The 19,687-nt window shown below is 38.9% G+C and overlaps 1 protein-coding gene across 10 annotated transcripts in view; it reads left to right on the top strand.

Annotated features, from left to right (window-relative positions):
• LOC115231823 (kalirin) overlaps positions 1–19,372 on the top strand; it is a 567,567-nt gene extending 548,195 nt beyond the window's left edge. For all 10 annotated transcript variants that reach the window (XM_029801773.2, XM_029801756.2, XM_029801786.2 and 7 more), the window contains 5 exons: positions 1,647–1,785; positions 9,329–9,501; positions 11,402–11,581; positions 15,045–15,180; positions 19,270–19,372. In XM_029801773.2, the coding sequence (XP_029657633.1) occupies positions 1,647–1,785; positions 9,329–9,501; positions 11,402–11,581; positions 15,045–15,180; positions 19,270–19,287 (646 nt within the window). In that variant the 3' untranslated portion in view covers positions 19,288–19,372. The remainder of the gene's footprint in view (positions 1–1,646; positions 1,786–9,328; positions 9,502–11,401; positions 11,582–15,044; positions 15,181–19,269) is intronic.
• The last annotated feature ends 315 nt before the right edge of the window (positions 19,373–19,687 follow it).

Genomic DNA, 19,687 nt, shown 5'->3' on the forward strand with positions numbered 1-19,687 from the left:
CGTCCGCCAGCCTCATCTGGCACCTGTGTCGGTGGCCACATAAAAACACCATCCGAGCGTGGCCGTCTGCCAGCCTCGTCTGGCACCTGCCAGCCTCATCTGGCACCTGTGTCGGTGGCACATAAAAACACCATCCGAGCGTGGCCGTCTGCCAGCCTCGTCTGGCACCTGTGTCGGTGGCACATAAAAACACCATCCGAGCGTGGCCGTTCGCCAGCCTCGTCTGGCACCTGTGTCGGTGGCACATAAAATCACCCACTACACTCTCGGAGTGGTTGGCGTTAGGAAGGGCATCCAGCTGTAGAAACACTGCCAGATCTGACTGGCCTGGTGCAGCCTTCGGGCTCCCCAGACCCCAGTTGAACCGTCCAACCCATGCTAGCATGGAAAACGGACGCTAAATGATGATGATGATGATGATGATGATGATATATATATATATATACATAATATATATATATATATACATATATATATATATACATATATATATACATACATATATATATATATACATATATATATATATACATATATATATACATATATATATATACATATATATATATATATATATATATATATATATATATATATATATATATATATATATATATATATATATATATATACGTAGGCGCAATGGCCCAGTGGTTAGGGCAGCGGACTCGTGGTTGTAGGATCGCGGTTTCGATCCCCAGACTGGGTGTTGTGAGTGTTTATTGAGTGAAAGCACCTAAAGCTCCACGAGGCTCCAACAGGGGGTGGGGGGTGGCGATGCCTGCTGTACTCTTTCGTCACAACTTCCTCTCACTCTTTCTTCTGTTGGCCTTCTCGCTTAGCCAACGAGGTGACGCCATTTGAAGGCTAAAACAATGCAAAGCACATTGTGACCAGCGATGTGTAGCAACATCTGATAGCCTTGTTGGTTACGGTGATCATGGTGATATATATATATACATGTATGTATGTGTGTGTGTATACATGCAATAATCTAGTAGCTCTGCATCAGTGAGACTTCAAAAAAATATAGAAAAAAGTGAAAGGGGTTCAGTGAACTTGGGCCGTGACGAGTGGAATATCCAATGTTTCGGATTCAATCCTTCATCAGGGGGTAGAGAAAAAGAGAAGAAAGTCAAAATGAGTTTACATCCTCTCATCTTGAAAAACTGGCTGCAACATCCATTATCAGTTGCACTCCTCACAGCAAGTTCATTGTACCCCTTTCACTCTTTTGTATATATATATATACATGCATGCATACATACATACACATCTTGTCATAATGCTGTCTCAGAGATATGTATGGCCTTTGTTTTGTTTGTATATTATATTCATACCAACTACTTGTGTCTTGTTTATTTTCATTGCTATCTACTACATTCACTCATTATTCCTAGCAGCTTTTTGCTGTTGACACCACCAAAATGAACAATATTATCATAAAAGGCATGAAACTGTAGTGATTTTTGGACGATAACTGACAAGGAATGAGTGTGTCCATGTCTTGTGTGTAAACTCTCTGTTCTCTTGTACTTCTGTTCAATTTTGTTTGTGTACACACACACACCAACATATATATGCTTGTAAAGTAATTATAACATTTCATTCTCACTCAAGACTATTGCCTTCTCTTTTGTTGGCAGCATTCCTTCTGGTCGTTTGTTTGAATTTATCTGTATCCGAGGACATTTCGATGAACTACAAGCTGCTGAGTATGTCCAACAAATACTGGATGCCATTCAGTATTTGCACAACTGTCGGATTGCTCATTTGGACATTAAGGTTTGTTTCTGGATTTTCCTTTTTTATCTTTTATTTGTTTCAGTTATTTGACTGCAGCCTTGCTGTGGCACCATCTTGAAGGAGTTAGTCAAACAAATCAGCTGCAGTCCTTTTCTTCTTTTTTTTTAGTTTGATATATATTCTATTGGCCCCTTTTGCTGAACTGTTAAGTTACAGGGACATAAACAAACCAACACAGTTGCCATGTGGTAGTGGGTGGGAAAACACGGGGACACACACATACAATGAACTTCCACAGTTTCTATCTACTAAATATCTCATAAGGCATTGGTTTGCTTGGCACTGTAGTAGAAGACATTTGCCCAAGCCATCACACAGTGGAACTGAAGTTGAAACTATGAGTTTCTTAACCACACATCTATGCATTTTGTTTTTGTTTTGTTTTTTTATTGTGACTTACTCAGATAAAGGACAAGGATAACACCTTATTGTGATCATTCGTCTTTTGGTTTCCTGTAGCTTTGCTCTCTTTTACAAACCCAGTGAACATATATTTCCTATTTCAAAGAAATTCAAACAATAGATATAAGACCCAAGTTAAAAAGATTCTCAACAATTCAACTTCTCTGGTTGACATTAAGATCCCCACCCCCATCAGGGGCCTTAACTCTCACATTTTAGAGCTTCATGACCGTCATTTTTCAGAAGCAAAATCTTTTTAACAGGTTCAATAAGACTGGAATTTTGGAATATGTGCATAAAAATCAGTATTATGGGATACATGTGGCACGATTACAATTTTTTTAGGGTGTGTAAAGAGGGAAATAACCCTCATCTGCAATTTTGATGAAATTCGAAACAGATATTCCAGTTCATTACAGAAAATATAACAGAAAAGTCTAATTCTTCAATTGCATGTAACACAGGCAACGCCAGGTATTTCTACTAGTATATATATATATATCATCATCATCATCATCATCATTTAACGTCTGCTTTCCATGCTAGCATGGGTTGAACGATTTGACTGAGGTCTGGCGAACCAGACTCTAATCTGATCTGGCAGAGTTTCTACAGCTGGATGCCCTTCCTAATGCCAATCGTTCCTAGAGTGTAGTGGGTGCTTTTATGTGCCACCAGCACAGGGGCCAGTTTGGTGGTACTGGCAATGGCCACGCCCAAATAGTGCTTTTTATGTGCCACCTGCACAGGAGCCAGTCCAGTGGCACTGGCAACAACCTCGCTCAAATGTTTCATGTGCCACCAGCACAAGTGCTAGTAAGGCGATGTGGTAATGATCATGCTCAAATGGTGTGTTTAATGTGCCATTGGCACGAAGGCCAGCTTGTTGCTCTGGCAATGATCTCACTCATGTGGTACTCTTAGTGCTCCACTAGCAACATACCTTTCCTTCTTGGGACACAGAACTCCACTTGCGAAGACCCGTTGAGGCAAGTGAAAATCAAAATCAAAATCAAACCAAATCAAATCAGATATCAGAAAGCAGAACCAAAATCGAAGTCGATCAACATCAATGGAAATTGCAGCTGTGATACCAGTGCCGGTGACAAGTAAGCGAACCATCCGACCGTGGCCGTTGCCAGCACTGCCCCGACTGGCCTCCATGCCGGTGGCACGTAAAAAGCACCATCCATTCGTGGCCGTTGCCAGCTTCGCCTGGCCCTCGTGCCGGTGGCACATAGCACCATCCGTTCAGATGTATGTATAAGTCGACTGGCTACATACCAGGTAGAGGCCACGGGTTATGGTCTCACTAGTCTTGCCAGGTCTTCTCACGCGCAGCATACACACACACACACATACAAAGATAAATTGATAGATACAACTGAGTGGGCAAACATGAATATGAGACACAGCCTAGTGCTTTTTTATGTTGATAAGCCTGGTACTTATTCTATTAGTTTGTTCTTGTGAAACCAGTAATTTATGGAGATGTAAATAAATGAACAGCAGTTTTGAAGCAGTGATGAGGGCGAAACACAGAGACAAAGAGACACACATACACTTGCATATATACATATATATACGAATGATTTGTTTCAGTTCCTGTCTACGAAATCCATATATATATATATATACACAAAGATAAATTGATAGATACAACTGAGTGGGCAAACAAAAATATGAGGCACTGCCTAGTGCTTTTTTTATTTTGATAAGCCTGGTACTTATTCTATCATTTTCTTCTTGTGAAACCAGTAAGTTATAGGGATGTAAATAAACGAACACCAGTCGTGAAGCAGTGATGAGGGAGAAACACAAAGACACACACATAGACTTAAATATATACATACATATATATACAATTGATTTCTTTCAGTTTCTGTCTCCAAAATCTACTGACAAGGCTTTGGTTGGTCTGAGGCTATAGCAGAAGACATGCCAAGTTACCACACAGCCACACCTGCACATGTGTGTGTGTGTGTATGGGTGTATATATGTATGCATGTATATATGTCTATATATATATATATATATATATATATATATGCATCTACACATACATCTATATCTATCAAAATATATCTGTAAATATACATGTATATATATATATACAGCTATACATATACATGTATATATATATACAGCTATACATATACATGTATATATATATATATACAGCTATACATATGCATGTATATATATATACAGCTATACATATACATGTATATATATACAGCTAAACATATACGTGTATACATATACATCTATATATGTGACCTCGTGTGTACCGTTGGCAATTTTTTTTCCTGTGTCTTCCCTTCTCCTATGTTTCCGACGAAGAGCTCCGCTCGAAACGTTAATCCCTCCTTCTTTCCTGAGCGTCCAATAATACTATGTTTGTTCCACGTCCTCACGTTGTGTTTTTTTGTGCTTTCTACATCCATATATATATATATATATATATATTATATATATATATATATATATGCATCTACACATACATCTATATCTATCAAAATATATCTGTAAATATACATGTATATATATATATACAGCTATACATATACATGTATATATATATACAGCTATACATATACATGTAATATATATATATACAGCTATACATATGCATGTATATATATATACAGCTATACATATACATGTATATATATACAGCTAAACATATACGTGTATACATATACATCTATATATGTGACCTCGTGTGTACCGTTGGCAATTTTTTTTCCTGTGTCTTCCCTTCTCCTATGTTTCCGACGAAGAGCTCCGCTCGAAACGTTAATCCCTCCTTCTTTCCTGAGCGTCCAATAATACTATGTTTGTTCCACGTCCTCACGTTGTGTTTTTTTGTGCTTTCTACATCCATATATATATATATATATATATATATATATTATATATATACATGTAAATTTAAATTTAAAATAATAAGGTTGAAAAATTGAATATTAATTTGATTAATATGAATTGAAAACCAGTGGTGTAGCATATAAGACCATAGCGGATCTTCTAGCAAAATAGATGTCCACTGTTGATGGTTCATCCCTCTTATATAATAGTTTCACTTTATTAGTTTCAGTATTAAAGTGAAAGCATGTGACAGTACAATAGAGAGATGTTTTTGTTTCACTTTTAACATGTAATACTGAAATAGTGGAGAAGATATGATATTGCTGTGGACTCGCCCTTTTTTTTTTTTTCTTTTCATTTTTTAGTTTCAGCTCAGAGCTGCGGCCATGCTGATGCACGGCAAGAAGTTAAAAAAATTTTTTGCCCATGACACTACATGGACCCTGTGTAAGGCATGTGTAAAATTTTAATGAAATTGGTTGTATAGTTCTCAAGTTTTAGATATCCACACAGACAGACAGACACACACACACATTCTCAGTTTTATATATATATAGATTCACTCTTATTTTTTCCCCATAAAATAAAATATCCCATACATATGATACAACCTTTAAATTGCATAAATTTGCATGAATATTCCGCAGTTATGTGAGAGGTGATATAAAAAAAAACTTAATTCAGTTAAAAAAGATACACTTTTCACTATTCAGTCACCACCACTACCACCATCATCTCTCTCTCCCTCCTCCTTCCTCCCTCTCCTCCTCTTATCTCTCTCCACCTTTCTGTAACCTCACTATCAGAATATCACTCCTTTGCTAAAATTATATTTTTAACTCTTCTCCTACCTTCAACTAACATTTTTAACCACATAATAAATATTTATTTCTTTACTACCCACAAGGAGCTAAACACAGAGGGGTCAAACAAGGACAGACAAACGGATTAAGTCGATTACATCGATCCCAGTGCGTAACTGGTACTTAATTTATCAACCCCGAAAGGATGAAAGGCAAAGCCGACCTCGGCAAAGTCGACCTTGGCAAAGTCGACCTCGGCAAAGTCGACCACATAATAAATATTACGTTACCCTTACTTCACATCATGGCCACTTCTCTCTCTCTCACTTTTTCTCCCATTTTCTGTCTCTCTCTTCACCTTATCCTCTTTTTCTCTTTCCTTTTTCTTCCTCCTCTCTTTCCTTTCAATTACATTCTCTCTACCTCACATGGATGCTTCTCTCTCCTACTTTTTCTCCTTCCTTTTTCTTTAGTCACATAAAAACATTACCAACAGAGACTAAGTAATGCAATGACAAACAGAATTATTATAAGAAAGTTACAAAACCAGTTAAAGTAACAACAGTGCATAACTAATATATTTTATTACTACATTATTTCTAATTGGTTTCATAATCTTTCATGTGAAAAAGACACAGTCACACATAAACATACACATTATTCAAAAGGAAGTTAGCTGTCAGTAACCTCAAAGATTGTGTAACAGTAGTCAGTGTACATGTGTGTGTGTGTGTGTGTATGCACGCATGAGTGCATGTGTCTGTGTGTGTGTGTGCACGCATGAGTGCATGTGTCTGTGTGTGTGTGATCATTGAATAAACCATTTTAATGGCACTCCTATACTAGGTACATCTGATCAGGTTCTATACCTGAATGAACTCAGAACAATAAAACAACTCACATTTCAAACAATATAATCTTTCTTTATCTTTTTCTCTACCACTCACCTTATAAACATGCTCTTCTCCCTCTCTCTTCTATCCAAATTTACTTTCCAGAGTACATATACCAAGCCTAATTATCATTTTACATAGGTGTGTGACTTAGTGGTTAGGGTGTCAGCATGATGATTGTAAGTTTGTGGTTTCGATTCCTGGACCAGGCGATACATTGTGTTCTTGTGTTCTTGAGCAAAACACTTCATTTCACGTTGCTCCTGTCCACTCAGCTGGCAAAAATGAGTAACGCTGCGATGGACTGGCGTCCCGTCCAGCTGGGGAACACATACGCCATTGAAACCAGGAAACCGAGCCCATGAGCTTGGCTAGGCTTTAAAAGGGCACATTTATTTTTTTTAGGAAATCAAAACATCAGAGATAAAACCAAAATAAACTCTACTTACTATGATGATGGCTAGCCAGATGAAAATTCTGTTGTAAAAGTATAATATATTCATAAATTATTCTTTAACAATGACTTTGAAGTTTAAGACAGGTAAGCCATCCTGTAGGAACTACTATATGTTGATGACCTTGCTCTTCTAACGGAATCTGTTATAGAATTGAAGAAGAAATTCCAGGTATGGAAGCAAAACCTGGAATCAAAGGGCCTTCAAGTTAATCTAGTGAAGACCAAGTTAGTCTAGTGTTATTAGTGTTATTCAAGTTAATCTAGTGTTATTAGCTAGAAAGTGAATAAGATTCTTTGTCAAGGTAAATGATCCTGCATGTAGACAAGATGTTGGAAGAAATTCCATTTGTTGTGCTCAGTGCAAGCAACAGATACATAAGAGGTGCAGTGGAATCACAGGTAGGTTAACAGAGAAAGTCGTCTTTGTATGCAGCAGATGCACAGGAGCAATGAGTTCTAAGGACACATTGGAATTAGACTCTCTCAAATGCCCCAGAATGCTTCCTTGAGGTTGTATACAGTTTCTATTACCTAGATGGCATAATTAGCAGTGGTAGAGGATGTTCTGAAAGTATTGTTGTTAGAATAAGAATAGGATGGTTGAAGCTCAGAGAGCTATTACCTCTGTTGGCAACAAAAGGTAGATTGTATGATGCTTGTGTATGAACTGCTATGCTCCATGGTAGCGAGACATGGGCTCTGAATACAGACAGCATGTGTTGACTTGAGAGAAAATGATGCCAATATTCTTCAATGGATGTGCAACATCAGTGTGCCTATACGACAAAGTGAAAATGTGCTGAGAGAAAAGTTGAACACAAGAGGAATCAGATGCAGAATGAGAGAGAAGACTGTGTTGGTTTGGACATGTGATGCCTATGAATGAAAACAGCTGTTTACAAAAATGCCAATCATTTGAAGTAGATGGAACCTTTGAAAAAGGGTGACCTAGGGAGACCTGGGTTGAAGTAGTGGACGCCAATCTCATGATGTTGGATCTCACAGAGGAGATGACAATGGACTTGAGAGTCTGGCAATGTGAGGTTCTTGAAAAGACCTGTCCACTTCAGTGAAACTATTCTGGAAGTGCTGTGTGCACATTTAACATTAATTTTTGCACACCCTACCTTAATAAACCAAACTACATCTCCTCTTCTCCTTTTTCTCTCCTCTTCTTTTTGCACTATGCTTATCTCTCCCTCCCCACTCCTGCAGCCCAAATCTGTCCCCACCTACTATATCAATGCTATTCTTTTGTTCCCTCTACATACTTGTGTTTGACCAGTCACTGCATCCCTCCTCCCCTTTTTTCTACATTCCTTACTCCCTGGGCAATCCTCTACTATTTCATTTATATTCACATCCTTGTATTTTGAGAGTATGCTCTGGTACTACCATCCCTCTTGCACTCTCTCTATCTCTCACTCTTTCTCTTACTCTCTCTCTCTCACTGGAACTATGTATTTCCTCTACAGCAAGATATCTGTTTCTATCCCTCTGTCATACTCTAACACTTTATCACTTAACACAGTGTGACCTCCTTCATTACCACCAGTCACTTTCAAAGGATCTTTGTCTTGCAAGTTATTTGGTGACCTCGCCAGTAAAAAACACCCAATCCACTCTATAAAGTGGTTGGCATTAGGAAGGGCATCTAGCCATAAAAAAACCATGCCAAAGCAGACAGTGGAGCTTGGCGTAGTCCTCAGGCTTGCCAGCTCCTATCAAACCATCCAACCCATGCCAGCATAGAAGAGGAACATTAAACGATGATGATGATATACATAGATAGATAATACATACAACACTTGATAAATGATCATTTCACTTTCAATCTGTTGACAGTACTCTATGCATTTGTGTTAGTATTTTATTTATGTGTCATATATACATATCTTATTGTATGTGTCTATTATGTGTATGGAAATATATTTCACTCCACAGAATGTGCTTTCTTCATTGTATTCCAGAATGTATCATTTACAATGGTGTGTGTTTATACACATATAGGTATTTGCAAGCATGTGTATTTACACCCACACATAAACATAACACATTTGCATCTCAAATCAGGGATTGTTTTGTTTGTATTTCAGCCTGAAAACATTGTGGTTGACTGTGGCCTAAATTCCGGTGTCAAATTAATAGACTTTGGTGATGCTCGTCACATCTACAATAACTACTACATCCACCCTGTGGTAGGTAACCCTGAATTTATGGCACCAGAGCTGGTCAGTGGAACTCCTGTAGGGCTACTCACTGATATCTGGTAAGATTTTTCTGTAACTTCTTAATACATCAGAAATATGAAAGTGTTTCTAGTCATTCTTGAAAATAATTTATATAATTTTAGTAAGGGGTTTCTCCAAATGTTTACCAGTTTGCTCACAGTAATCATTATTATTATTATGTAGAAACAGGCATGCACACACACACATGCTTGTTTGTGTGTGTGTGTATTTCTGTATCATTTTTGTAAATTGTGTATCCGATTTAATAGAGTATTTATTAAACATTGAGTATAAATACATTACTTTGGACAGTTAAAAACTGTCAAGTGTTAATGAAATCTCAATGAAGATCGAAACTTCATTGCTTGTGTTGACAGTGGCTGTATCAGTACTGGTGGTCACTAAGGTAGTATTTGAGGTAATGTCAGTTCTAGCCTCAGCAAACACAGTAGTTGTGGTAGTAGCAGTGGTGGGATTGTTACTAATGTTAATAGTGGTATAAATAGTAGTAGAGTAGAGGTAATATCAGCAGCAACCTTGGAAGTAATAGTAACATCTGTGGTAATGGTCGTGATGGCAGATGGCCTATGTCAGCCAATGGCTTAACTCCCATTGACCTTACTTTTAAGCTTCTATCTTCAAATAAAAATGGCTTTTTTGGTCTGCAAATTATTAATATTGTACTCCTTCGTTAGGATGATTAGAGAATATATTATTGTTGTTACTTTTCAAGATGTGTTTCTGGGTGGAAGTTACATGTGTTGTCAAATGCTCATTCAACAAGTTATGAAGAGATGAAATCACACTGCCAGTACAGTATTCAATGTATTTGGCACGTTGTAGTTGGTGCACTAGACATGTGCAATAGCTGTTAGTTCATGTCACAGATGGCGGGGTTGGCCAGCATGCATGAGTGCAGGTCACTGTTGACTTGGTTGCTAGATAGGCATTTCTGAAAGGATGGTCTCAAGTGGGCTAAACATATGCTGAGTCTTTCTCTGTAGATAACAATAGTTGATAGTTGCCTTTCTCTTGAAGTGTGATATCTTCAGGAAGCAGGTGATAATGTATTTGCTTTCTTGATTTGGGACCCTAAAGTCAGTTGATAAAAAAGGCCAGATACCTATTGATTTGTAGTGTCCTGAGGAAATATGTATTATTCCACCTGTCTTGGATATAGATGATGTATAATAGATAGATATATATCTTATCATCATCATTTAATGTCTGTTTTCCAAGCTAGCATGAGCTGGACAGTTCAACAGGAGCTAGTAAGCCAGAGGACTGCATCAAGCTCCACTGTCTCTTTTGGCATGGTTTTTACAGCTGGACGCCCTTCCTAACACCTACAGAGGGGACTGGGTGCTTTTTACATGGTACCAGCACTGGGGAGGTCTGTTTGGCATAGTTTTTATATGCCATCCACTGTACAGAGCACGCTGGATATTTTTCTACATGGTTACTAGAGGTAGGATGACAGAGGACCAAGACACCTGGTGGTTTGCTATGCTTGAAAAGACACATCAAACTAAGTAAAAGCATGGTTTCCCTTGCTTTCAGGCTCATTTCTTGCAACCTTCTCCAGCTAAACATTCCCTAATCTTGTGGGCTCATAAGTGCTGGTGTCATGTAAAAAGATAAGAAGCACCCAGTACACTCTGTAAAATGGTTTGCATTAGGAAGGGCACCCGGCTGTAGAAACCCATGCCAAATCAGAATTGCAGTCTGGTGCAGTTCCCCAGCTTGCCATCTCTGATCAAACTGTCCAGCTTATGCCAGCATGGACAGCAGACATTAAATGATGATAATATATATATATAAATAATATGCTACAACATATCATATATCACATTAAAAAGTAACTAGCTTATTAAACTTTTGTAGAGGCCTATTCTTATCACATTACCATATTATATGATACAATGTTTTTTTTTACAGGAGTATGGGCGTAATACTCTATGTCTTATTAAGTGGAGTTTCACCTTTTCTGGATGAAAGTCAGGAAGAGACCTGTTCAAATATTGTTCGTAACGACTATAGTTTTCCCGATGAATATTTTGCTGGAATATCACCTGAAGCAAAGGATCTTGCCCGGTCAATGTTGATGGAAGATATGAAGTAAGTGTGTGTGTGTGTGTGAGTGGCAGTATCTGAAGAGTGGTTGATTATGTATATGATCTCCAAACATACTGCTCTCAAAAACTACATCCATTCTTGGGACCTGCCAACTCTAATGGTTTAACCTTATTTATTAGCATTTTTTTCACATTCCCACCTTCGTTCATACTTCCATTTATTCAAACTTCAGTTGTTGTTTGGTCCTGGGTCAACTCTGATCATAATAATAATAATAATAATAATAATTGTGTACAGTGCTCAGGTGCACTACAACTCATCTAAAGTGTATATATAATCAGGTGTAGTTTCGGCGGATTTCGGAAAGCATGAGGGCCTTAAAGGATGCAGTGTCATGGCAGTCAACAACTGACGCAGGCAGTTTATTCCATGCTTCAGCAACTCTGAGCGTGAAAAAATGTTTCCGAAAGTCATGGGAGCTGTGTTGTTTTCTGACTTTGTAGGCATGTCCACATGTGTTAGACACATGGAGATCAAAAAGGTGTTCAGTGTTGTTGTTGGTGAGGTGGTTGATAACCTTGTGGGTGTTTACCAAGTCCGTCGCCAGACGCCGGAGCTTCAGTGAATCCATGCCCAGGGAAACAAGACGCTCAGAATATGGTAGGTGTCTGATGGAGGGTATGCATTTGGTTGCACGTCTCTGGACAGATTCCAGGAGGTCAATGTTCTGAGCAAGATAGGGATTCCAAACTGATGATGCGAATTCCAAGTGTGGTCGTACCATAGCTGTATACAGTTTTAAATAGATGGCTGGAGAGCGGCTAACAAAAGTCTTGCTGAGTGATGCCAAGACACCCTCGGCCTTCTTGACAATTTTAGAGATATGCTTTGTCCAACGCAAATCACTGCTGACAGTGATGCCTAGGTCACGCTCGCAAGAGGATTTCTTGATATCAGTGTTGTGGAGGGAGTATGTGGACGCAGGGTTTTTTCTCCCAAAATGCATGGTGGTACACTTGTCCACAGCCAGTTTCAGTTGCCAGTCTGTGATCCATTGCTGCATTGTGTCTAGGTCTGATTGCAGGAAAGAGTTGTAGACATCAGGATCAGTCCTCTTGATTTCAAGGTACAGCTTGATGTCGTCTGCATATTTCAATACTGTGGCATTCTTTAAATTGGCATCTATGTCATTAATGTATGCCACAAACAGGAGGGGACCAAGGACAGATCCCTGTGGTAAACCCGATGACATCTCATATGGTGTAGAGTGCTGTCCTAGAACTGTGACTACCTCCTTTCGGCTGAGGATGAAGGATTTCAACCAGTTAAAAAGGTCATTCCCCACACCCATTGCAGAGAGTTTCACCATAAGCCTTTTGTGTGGCACAGAGTTGAAAGCCTTAGCAAAGTCAAGGTAGACAACATCCACCCATGAGCCACTGTCAGTGATCTGAGTAATGTCCTCAAGGAACTCGACAAGCTGGTCACTGCAGCTGGAGTTAGGGACAAATCCATATTGTGAGGGTTGGATGAGACTGTGAGAGCTCCAGAAGTTCCAGAGTGTTTCTCTGACACACGATTCCATCAGTTTTGCAATACAGCTAGTGAGACTGACTGGGCGATAGTTGACAGGTGAAGTGCGGTCACCCTTTTTGAACAGAGGAATGACACTGGCAGTTTTCCACTGCTCCGGAGTAGCACCATTGTTGAGACAGTACTGGAAGAAAATAGAAAGCTGGTGTAAAAGGAAGTGCCTGCCACGTTTGAGAAGCAGGTATGTAACTCCATTGAGACCAGGGGAGGCATAGTTGCGCTTATTTTGAAGGTGACGTTGCAGCATTGCAGGTGTAAATTCCATAGTTGTTATGGAGTTTGCTGTTAGTGATGGTGAAGATGGTACATTTTGACTTTCAATAGTGAATATGTTTGCATAACACTCGGCAATGAGTTCTGCGCAGTCCTTGGGGTCGTCAGTGATCTGGTTTGTGTGAGGGTTGCGAAGAGGGCCCACTGGAGAGTGAGGTCTCTGCTTTGAATGCACATATTTCCAGAAAACCTTGCTGTCAGGATTGGCTGCTATGCACTGTTCAAATTCAAGCACTGCATTTTTTGTCACTTGCTTGAGATGGTTGGAGGATTTATTCTGCTTCTTCCTGTTGGTGTCTGATTTATGCAACTTGTATTCCTGTTCAGCAGTCCGACGTTCCTTCCTGGCAAGTCGGACCGCTGAAGTTTCCCAAATTGCCCTTTTGGGGCGGTTCTGCCCATATTGAGTCCAGGATACTCTGGAGTATAGTATTCACATCTCCAGAGTTGTAGAATTCACGCCAGTTTGGGTGCTGTAGTTCAGTGTGGTACAGGTTCCAATCTGCTCTCTTCCAATCGAAGGAAGCAGATTGGAGATGGTTCAGGTGTTTGTTGCCCGCAAGAGCCAGATTGGCGATGATCATAGCATGATCAGAGTTACCTAGAGGTTCCTCCGTAGTGCAATTGATAACCGCTTCAGGAGTTGTGGTGAAGAGCAGGTCCAAGGTGTTGTCGCCTCTTGTTGGAGAGGTGACTACTTGTGACCAGTTTGAGTCCAGCACAAGCTCAACAAAATCGTTTGCACTCTGTGGCCAATGGAAGGTTTCCCAATCGATCTCAGGATGATTGAAATCGCCTGCAATAAACACATAAGTGGCTGTTTTCCTGGCAGCAGCTCGGAGGATGTTGCAAAGCTGTGTGTCCTGATGGTAATTTGGTAATCATGTAGGCCCTATGAAAAAAGCACTCCAGCTGTGGCCATGCCACCAAGACTTTATTATTCAAATGTGTCTTTTTCCCTTTTGAAACATTAAGGAGTGATTCATGAGAGATTTGGCTTCTTTTTCTAGAAGGCAGAGCAATTGACAATGTAGTAATCCCGTTATTGGCTCTGCTAATATTTGAACTGATGGAAGTGTCATAATGGCTAAGACAGGTTTTGTATTAATTGCTTCTCTAAGAATCTGTGGTCTGCCTCTGTTGATGGGTTGTGAATTGGTTTCATTTTAAAACAGATCTGACTGAACCACCAACAGCAGTTGTTCATGTGGTAAGTTCATCTGAAGGATATAGCTCAGAGTACAAATAAAAATGTAACCAATCTGTGTTTTTTTTTTTCTATAAAACTATTCAGACCAAATGTTGAGTACATGCTTCATGTAAAGATCATGTAGGTGGTAGGCAATTGTTCCAGTTGCTTTATGATATCAAGTTCAAAACCTCACATTTCTGAGATCAACATTCTCTTGAGACCAAGTATATTATTTACTATTGTAGGATTTGTTAGACAAATACTAGTCATATAATAAATTTGGTTCAACTGACAGCGTCCTTTGCATTAGCTGAAAGAAATTCCTTTTAATGTCTGAAGTTTATTTATTTACTTGCTATATATCTGTATGTGTCTGTGTTCTGTTTCAGTCAACAACCTTTCAATGTGTAATTGTTAGTAGTGAAAGTGATGACATTTCTCTTTCAGTAAACGACCATTAGCTCAACACTGTTTAGAGAGTCCTTGGATCAAGAAAGCTAGCATCTCTCGAACATCACCTCTTCGACCCAAACCTATTTCAACTACACGCCTTGCTGATTTTGTAGAGAGAAGAAAGCATCAGGTTTGTACCTAGTAACATGCTCTTGCCTTAAATTATTTCACGTCGCAGTAAACAGACAGCAGATAAATACTTTATTATACTCACTATGCAGTCTTTACAACCAGTCATTTAAGTTGTCTTTGCCAGGTTTCTTCTTCCTTTCTGTTTTTTGTTTTTTTTAAATCTTCTGAAAATATCTTTGTTGCTCCGCTTTTTGTTTAACAGCAAAAAAAAAATTGTGTATCAGGTGAGTGATCTGATATACTTGTATGGCAAGCAAGTGGAAATAAAAGAAGTTTTATTAGGAAAAATGTTCGTTTCTGTTCACACCACTATACAAATGAGATTATCAACCAGTTTCTTTGTTTTACTAAGCAGTGCCACTTGCAACAAAGCTTTTGAAGTCCGAAGATTTTATTACCAATATTACTATCTACTTTTGTTAGAACATTATAATAGATTATAAAGTAGTCATGCACACACTCACCTAGCACGAAAATTTCATTCTGTAAATTTGTTCTTAATTTCCTGAAATCAGCTTCTCTTTCTATAATTGCTGCTAGGTTTTTTATTTTATTTTATCATATTCCAACTAAGAAGCAAATTTCAACCTATTAAGAATTCTTTACATGCATAATTAATTACATCATCACCCCCACCCCCACCATCTAAATTCATACCATTGGTCCACTTGTGTTAATCCCTTAGCTCATTCTTTGCAGTGATGCAAATTATACCAATCAAAATTACTTTAACTCTATCCACTAATCAAAGCAGGTGACAGGGGACTACACATCACTGCTGAGATCTAATATAACTGAAACATATCTTTTGCTTTCATCGTCTGCTAACATAGCAGCAAATTTTCTATTTTTTTAAGTATGAAAATTTAGTTCCTGTCAAATTACCTCCCTTATCTGTTGACCGTTACTATATGGCATCTTAGAATGATTATTAGCCCATTGGATAGGTGGTATTCGTTCCAGCTCTCTATGCTCAGAGTTCATATCCTGCCAAGGTCAATTTTACTTTTCATCCTTTAGAGTTTAATAAAAACAAGAATCAGTCCAATACTAGGTTCACTTCTCTCTCACCTAATTAAATACTGACCACGGTCACTTATGATGACCATTATCCTTCCACTTTAATCAATTTCTTCTCCTTCTCTGTAGAAGTAGACACTGAAGACCTATTGCTTGTCTTCCATTCCATAGTCTCAATAAGCCCCATCTTTCAAAACTTTGAAGTTACTATCAGTTATATTATAATAAATATTAGATTCTACACATGCATTGAGTCCTTCATTTTGTCAAAGTTTGTTCATAAATATTTATTAACAACAGAAGCAGTATTAATATTGAGAGGTAATATTTACCCTCACTTAAACATGGATGTTCTGTTGAACAAACTATTCTGTGGCAGTTAACATAAGAGAAACTCTCATATTGGCTTTTAGTGCAAAATGCACCCTTGCTTATATCACTAGTTAGGAGATAAATCCATGCCATCTTCACTGCCGAGACCACCAGATCACATGCTTTCAACCTTCCTTGGTCTTGTTGCGTGATATGGTGGGGTTTTATTTCCCTACTAGCAACATAAACAAGGGTGTATTTTGCACCAAAAGCCAATACTCTTTTACTTGTTTCAGTCATGTGACTGTGGCCATGCTGAAGCACCGCCTTTAGTTGAGCAAATCGACCCCAGGACTTATTTTTTGTAAGCCTAGTACTTATTCTATCGGTCTCTTTTGCCGAACTGCTAAGTTACCGGGACGTAAACACACCAGCATCGGTTGTCAAGCGATGTTGGGGGGACAAACACAGACACACAAACATGCACACACATACATACATATATATGCATATATACGACGGGCTTCTTTCAGTTTCCGTCTACCAAATCCACTCATAAGGCTTTGATCGGCCCAAGGCTATAGTAGAAGACACTTGCCCAAGGTGCCACGCAGTGGGACTGAACCCGGAACCATGTGGTTCATGAGCAAGCTACTTACCAAACAGCCACTCCCACGCCTATATGAGAGTTTCTTTCATCATAACTACTACAGTATAGTTTGTTCAAACAGAACATCCATGTTTAAGTGAGGGTAAATATTACTTTTCAATCTTTGTTTGTTTTATAAATATAAAACATTATTTGTATATGTGTGTGTATATATATATATATATATATATACATACATACATACATACATATACATACACACATATACATATATATACATACATACATTATCATCATCGATTAATGTTCGGCCTCCATGCTGGCATGGGTTGGACGGTTTGACATGGAACTGGCTAGCAGGGAACTGTCTGGACTCCAACTCTCTGTCGAGGCATGGTTTCTTTGGCTGGATGCCCTTCCTAATGCCAACTACTTAACAGAGTGTGTTGGGTGCTTTATATGTCACTGTTACAAGTGCATCTATGCAGCACCGGCATGGGTGTGTTAACACAGCACCAGCACAAGTGCATTCACACAGTACTGGCATGGGTGCTTTTTAAATGACACTGGCACCTAAAAGGACAAGTCTATATGTGTGGAAGACATAGTTGGTGTTAGGAAGGGCATCCAGCCATAAAAACCCTGCCAAAAACAAACGCAGTAGCCTAGGGTAGATTTTCTATCTGGCTGGCCCCTGTCAACCATCCTACCCATGCATACATGGAAGATGGACATTAAACAATGACGATGATATATATTGAAGTAATGTTTATTACCACCTAAGCGTGGGTGTTCTTTAGAAACAGACAATACTGCTGTTTCAACCACAGCAAGATGCACTAGGAAGGGTACCCAGCCATAGAAACCATGCCAAATCAGGCTAGAACCTGGGGCAGTTCTCTTGCTGCTAGTTCCAGTCAAACTGGCCAACCCATGCCAACATGGAAAGCAGACATTAAATGATGATGATGATAATGACTTATCCTTTTAAGGGCCCATATATTCGGTTCTACAAGAGCCTTTTTACAGCTATAAAGTAGATTAAGAATTGGTGATAAGCCTTTTTTTTTCTTTATAGATAAACAAAGAAAGGATTATGGATATTATTATATTCTCTTTTGTTACTTATCATCATCATCATTATCACTATCATCTGTTTACAACAAATTTATGCAAGTTTTACTGTACCAGCAGGTGCACCTCCAAGTTTCTTGAAGTAGTGACATTGTGTTTTCCTTATAATAATGATTTCAATGCTCATAACTCTGTAACAGAGTTTGTAAATGAATTATTGTTTAGTTCTATAAGATTAGCTCAAGAACTTGGAGAAAGATTTGATGTTCCTGTAAATGATAACTTACATTATTCTAGGTACATTTTTATGTGTCTGAGTTCAAAATATCCACCAATGGCAGGTTGGATGTTAAGTGAAGATGACTTTGTCTTTCCCACATCCAAAACATTATGTTGATAATATTATGTACCAGTAATTTAAAATTGGATTGGATTGCTCATGTTCTCTCCGCCAACCACAGTCTGATGTAGAGGCTATGGATTTGAGTTTGAACTCATGCTGGTTTGGTGAGCCTACTCTGCCACACAGTCAGGCAGCCCTGGCATCAATCACGTTCATATAGTGCTTTATATGTGTCACTTGCACGGGACCAGTCAGGGGACATTGGCATCAACTACATTTCAATGGTACTTTTTACACACCATCAGCACGGGAGACAGTCAGGTAGATCTGGCATCAACCACATTCAGATGTTGTTAATTTCAGTCTTCTGTGAAAAATCTCTGGCCACAGAGAAATATTACTGTGTTGGAAACGGGTGAGGATTGGCAACTGGAAGGGCATCAGGCCATAGAAAATCCGCCTCAACAAATTCCTTCTAACCCATACAAGCATGAAAAAGTGGATATTAAATGATGATGATGATGATGATAGTGACAGTGGTGGTGGTGGGGGTAATGGTGCAGTCATTCAGGCAACAAAAGATTATTGTAACAAGCACATGGCAAGACACTCTCATTAACAGTGAATTATTCATTAGCTTTGGACAAATAAACAAACTATTTTTTCATTGTTTGCTTACATAAATATACACACACATATATCTTTCTCATTGTCTTTTTCTATTTCAGAGCGATACACTGAAGTGAGGGCTGTGTGCTGTAGTGCTGACATCATAGTGACCATCTTCCTCACTACTCTGATCTCAATAAACTGTTCCCGTCTGCTGTCTCAGATGTGCCTCAACTCAATTGCCTCATCCACTACTGAGTGACACTCAAAACATGCTCCCACCAACACCACCATCTTTTCTTTTTATACCCCTTTCTTCCACTGGTGTGTGTGTCCCATCCCCACCCACTTTGTTTTTCAAAATCTCACCCGACTGACTCCATTCCCAAATATACCTTTTCAATCATCATGTGTCATTGCATGTTGTCAGACCAGTTCTATATTGATTTATTGGCTCACTGAACAGGATGGGTGGGTGGGTGGGTCTTCATTTATTGTCCATTTCCACAGCAGTAGCCATGCAAACATGAAGACTGT

Source organism: Octopus sinensis, linkage group LG2 (genome assembly GCF_006345805.1).
Source record: "Octopus sinensis linkage group LG2, ASM634580v1, whole genome shotgun sequence".
Lineage (NCBI taxonomy): Eukaryota > Metazoa > Mollusca > Cephalopoda > Octopoda > Octopodidae > Octopus > Octopus sinensis.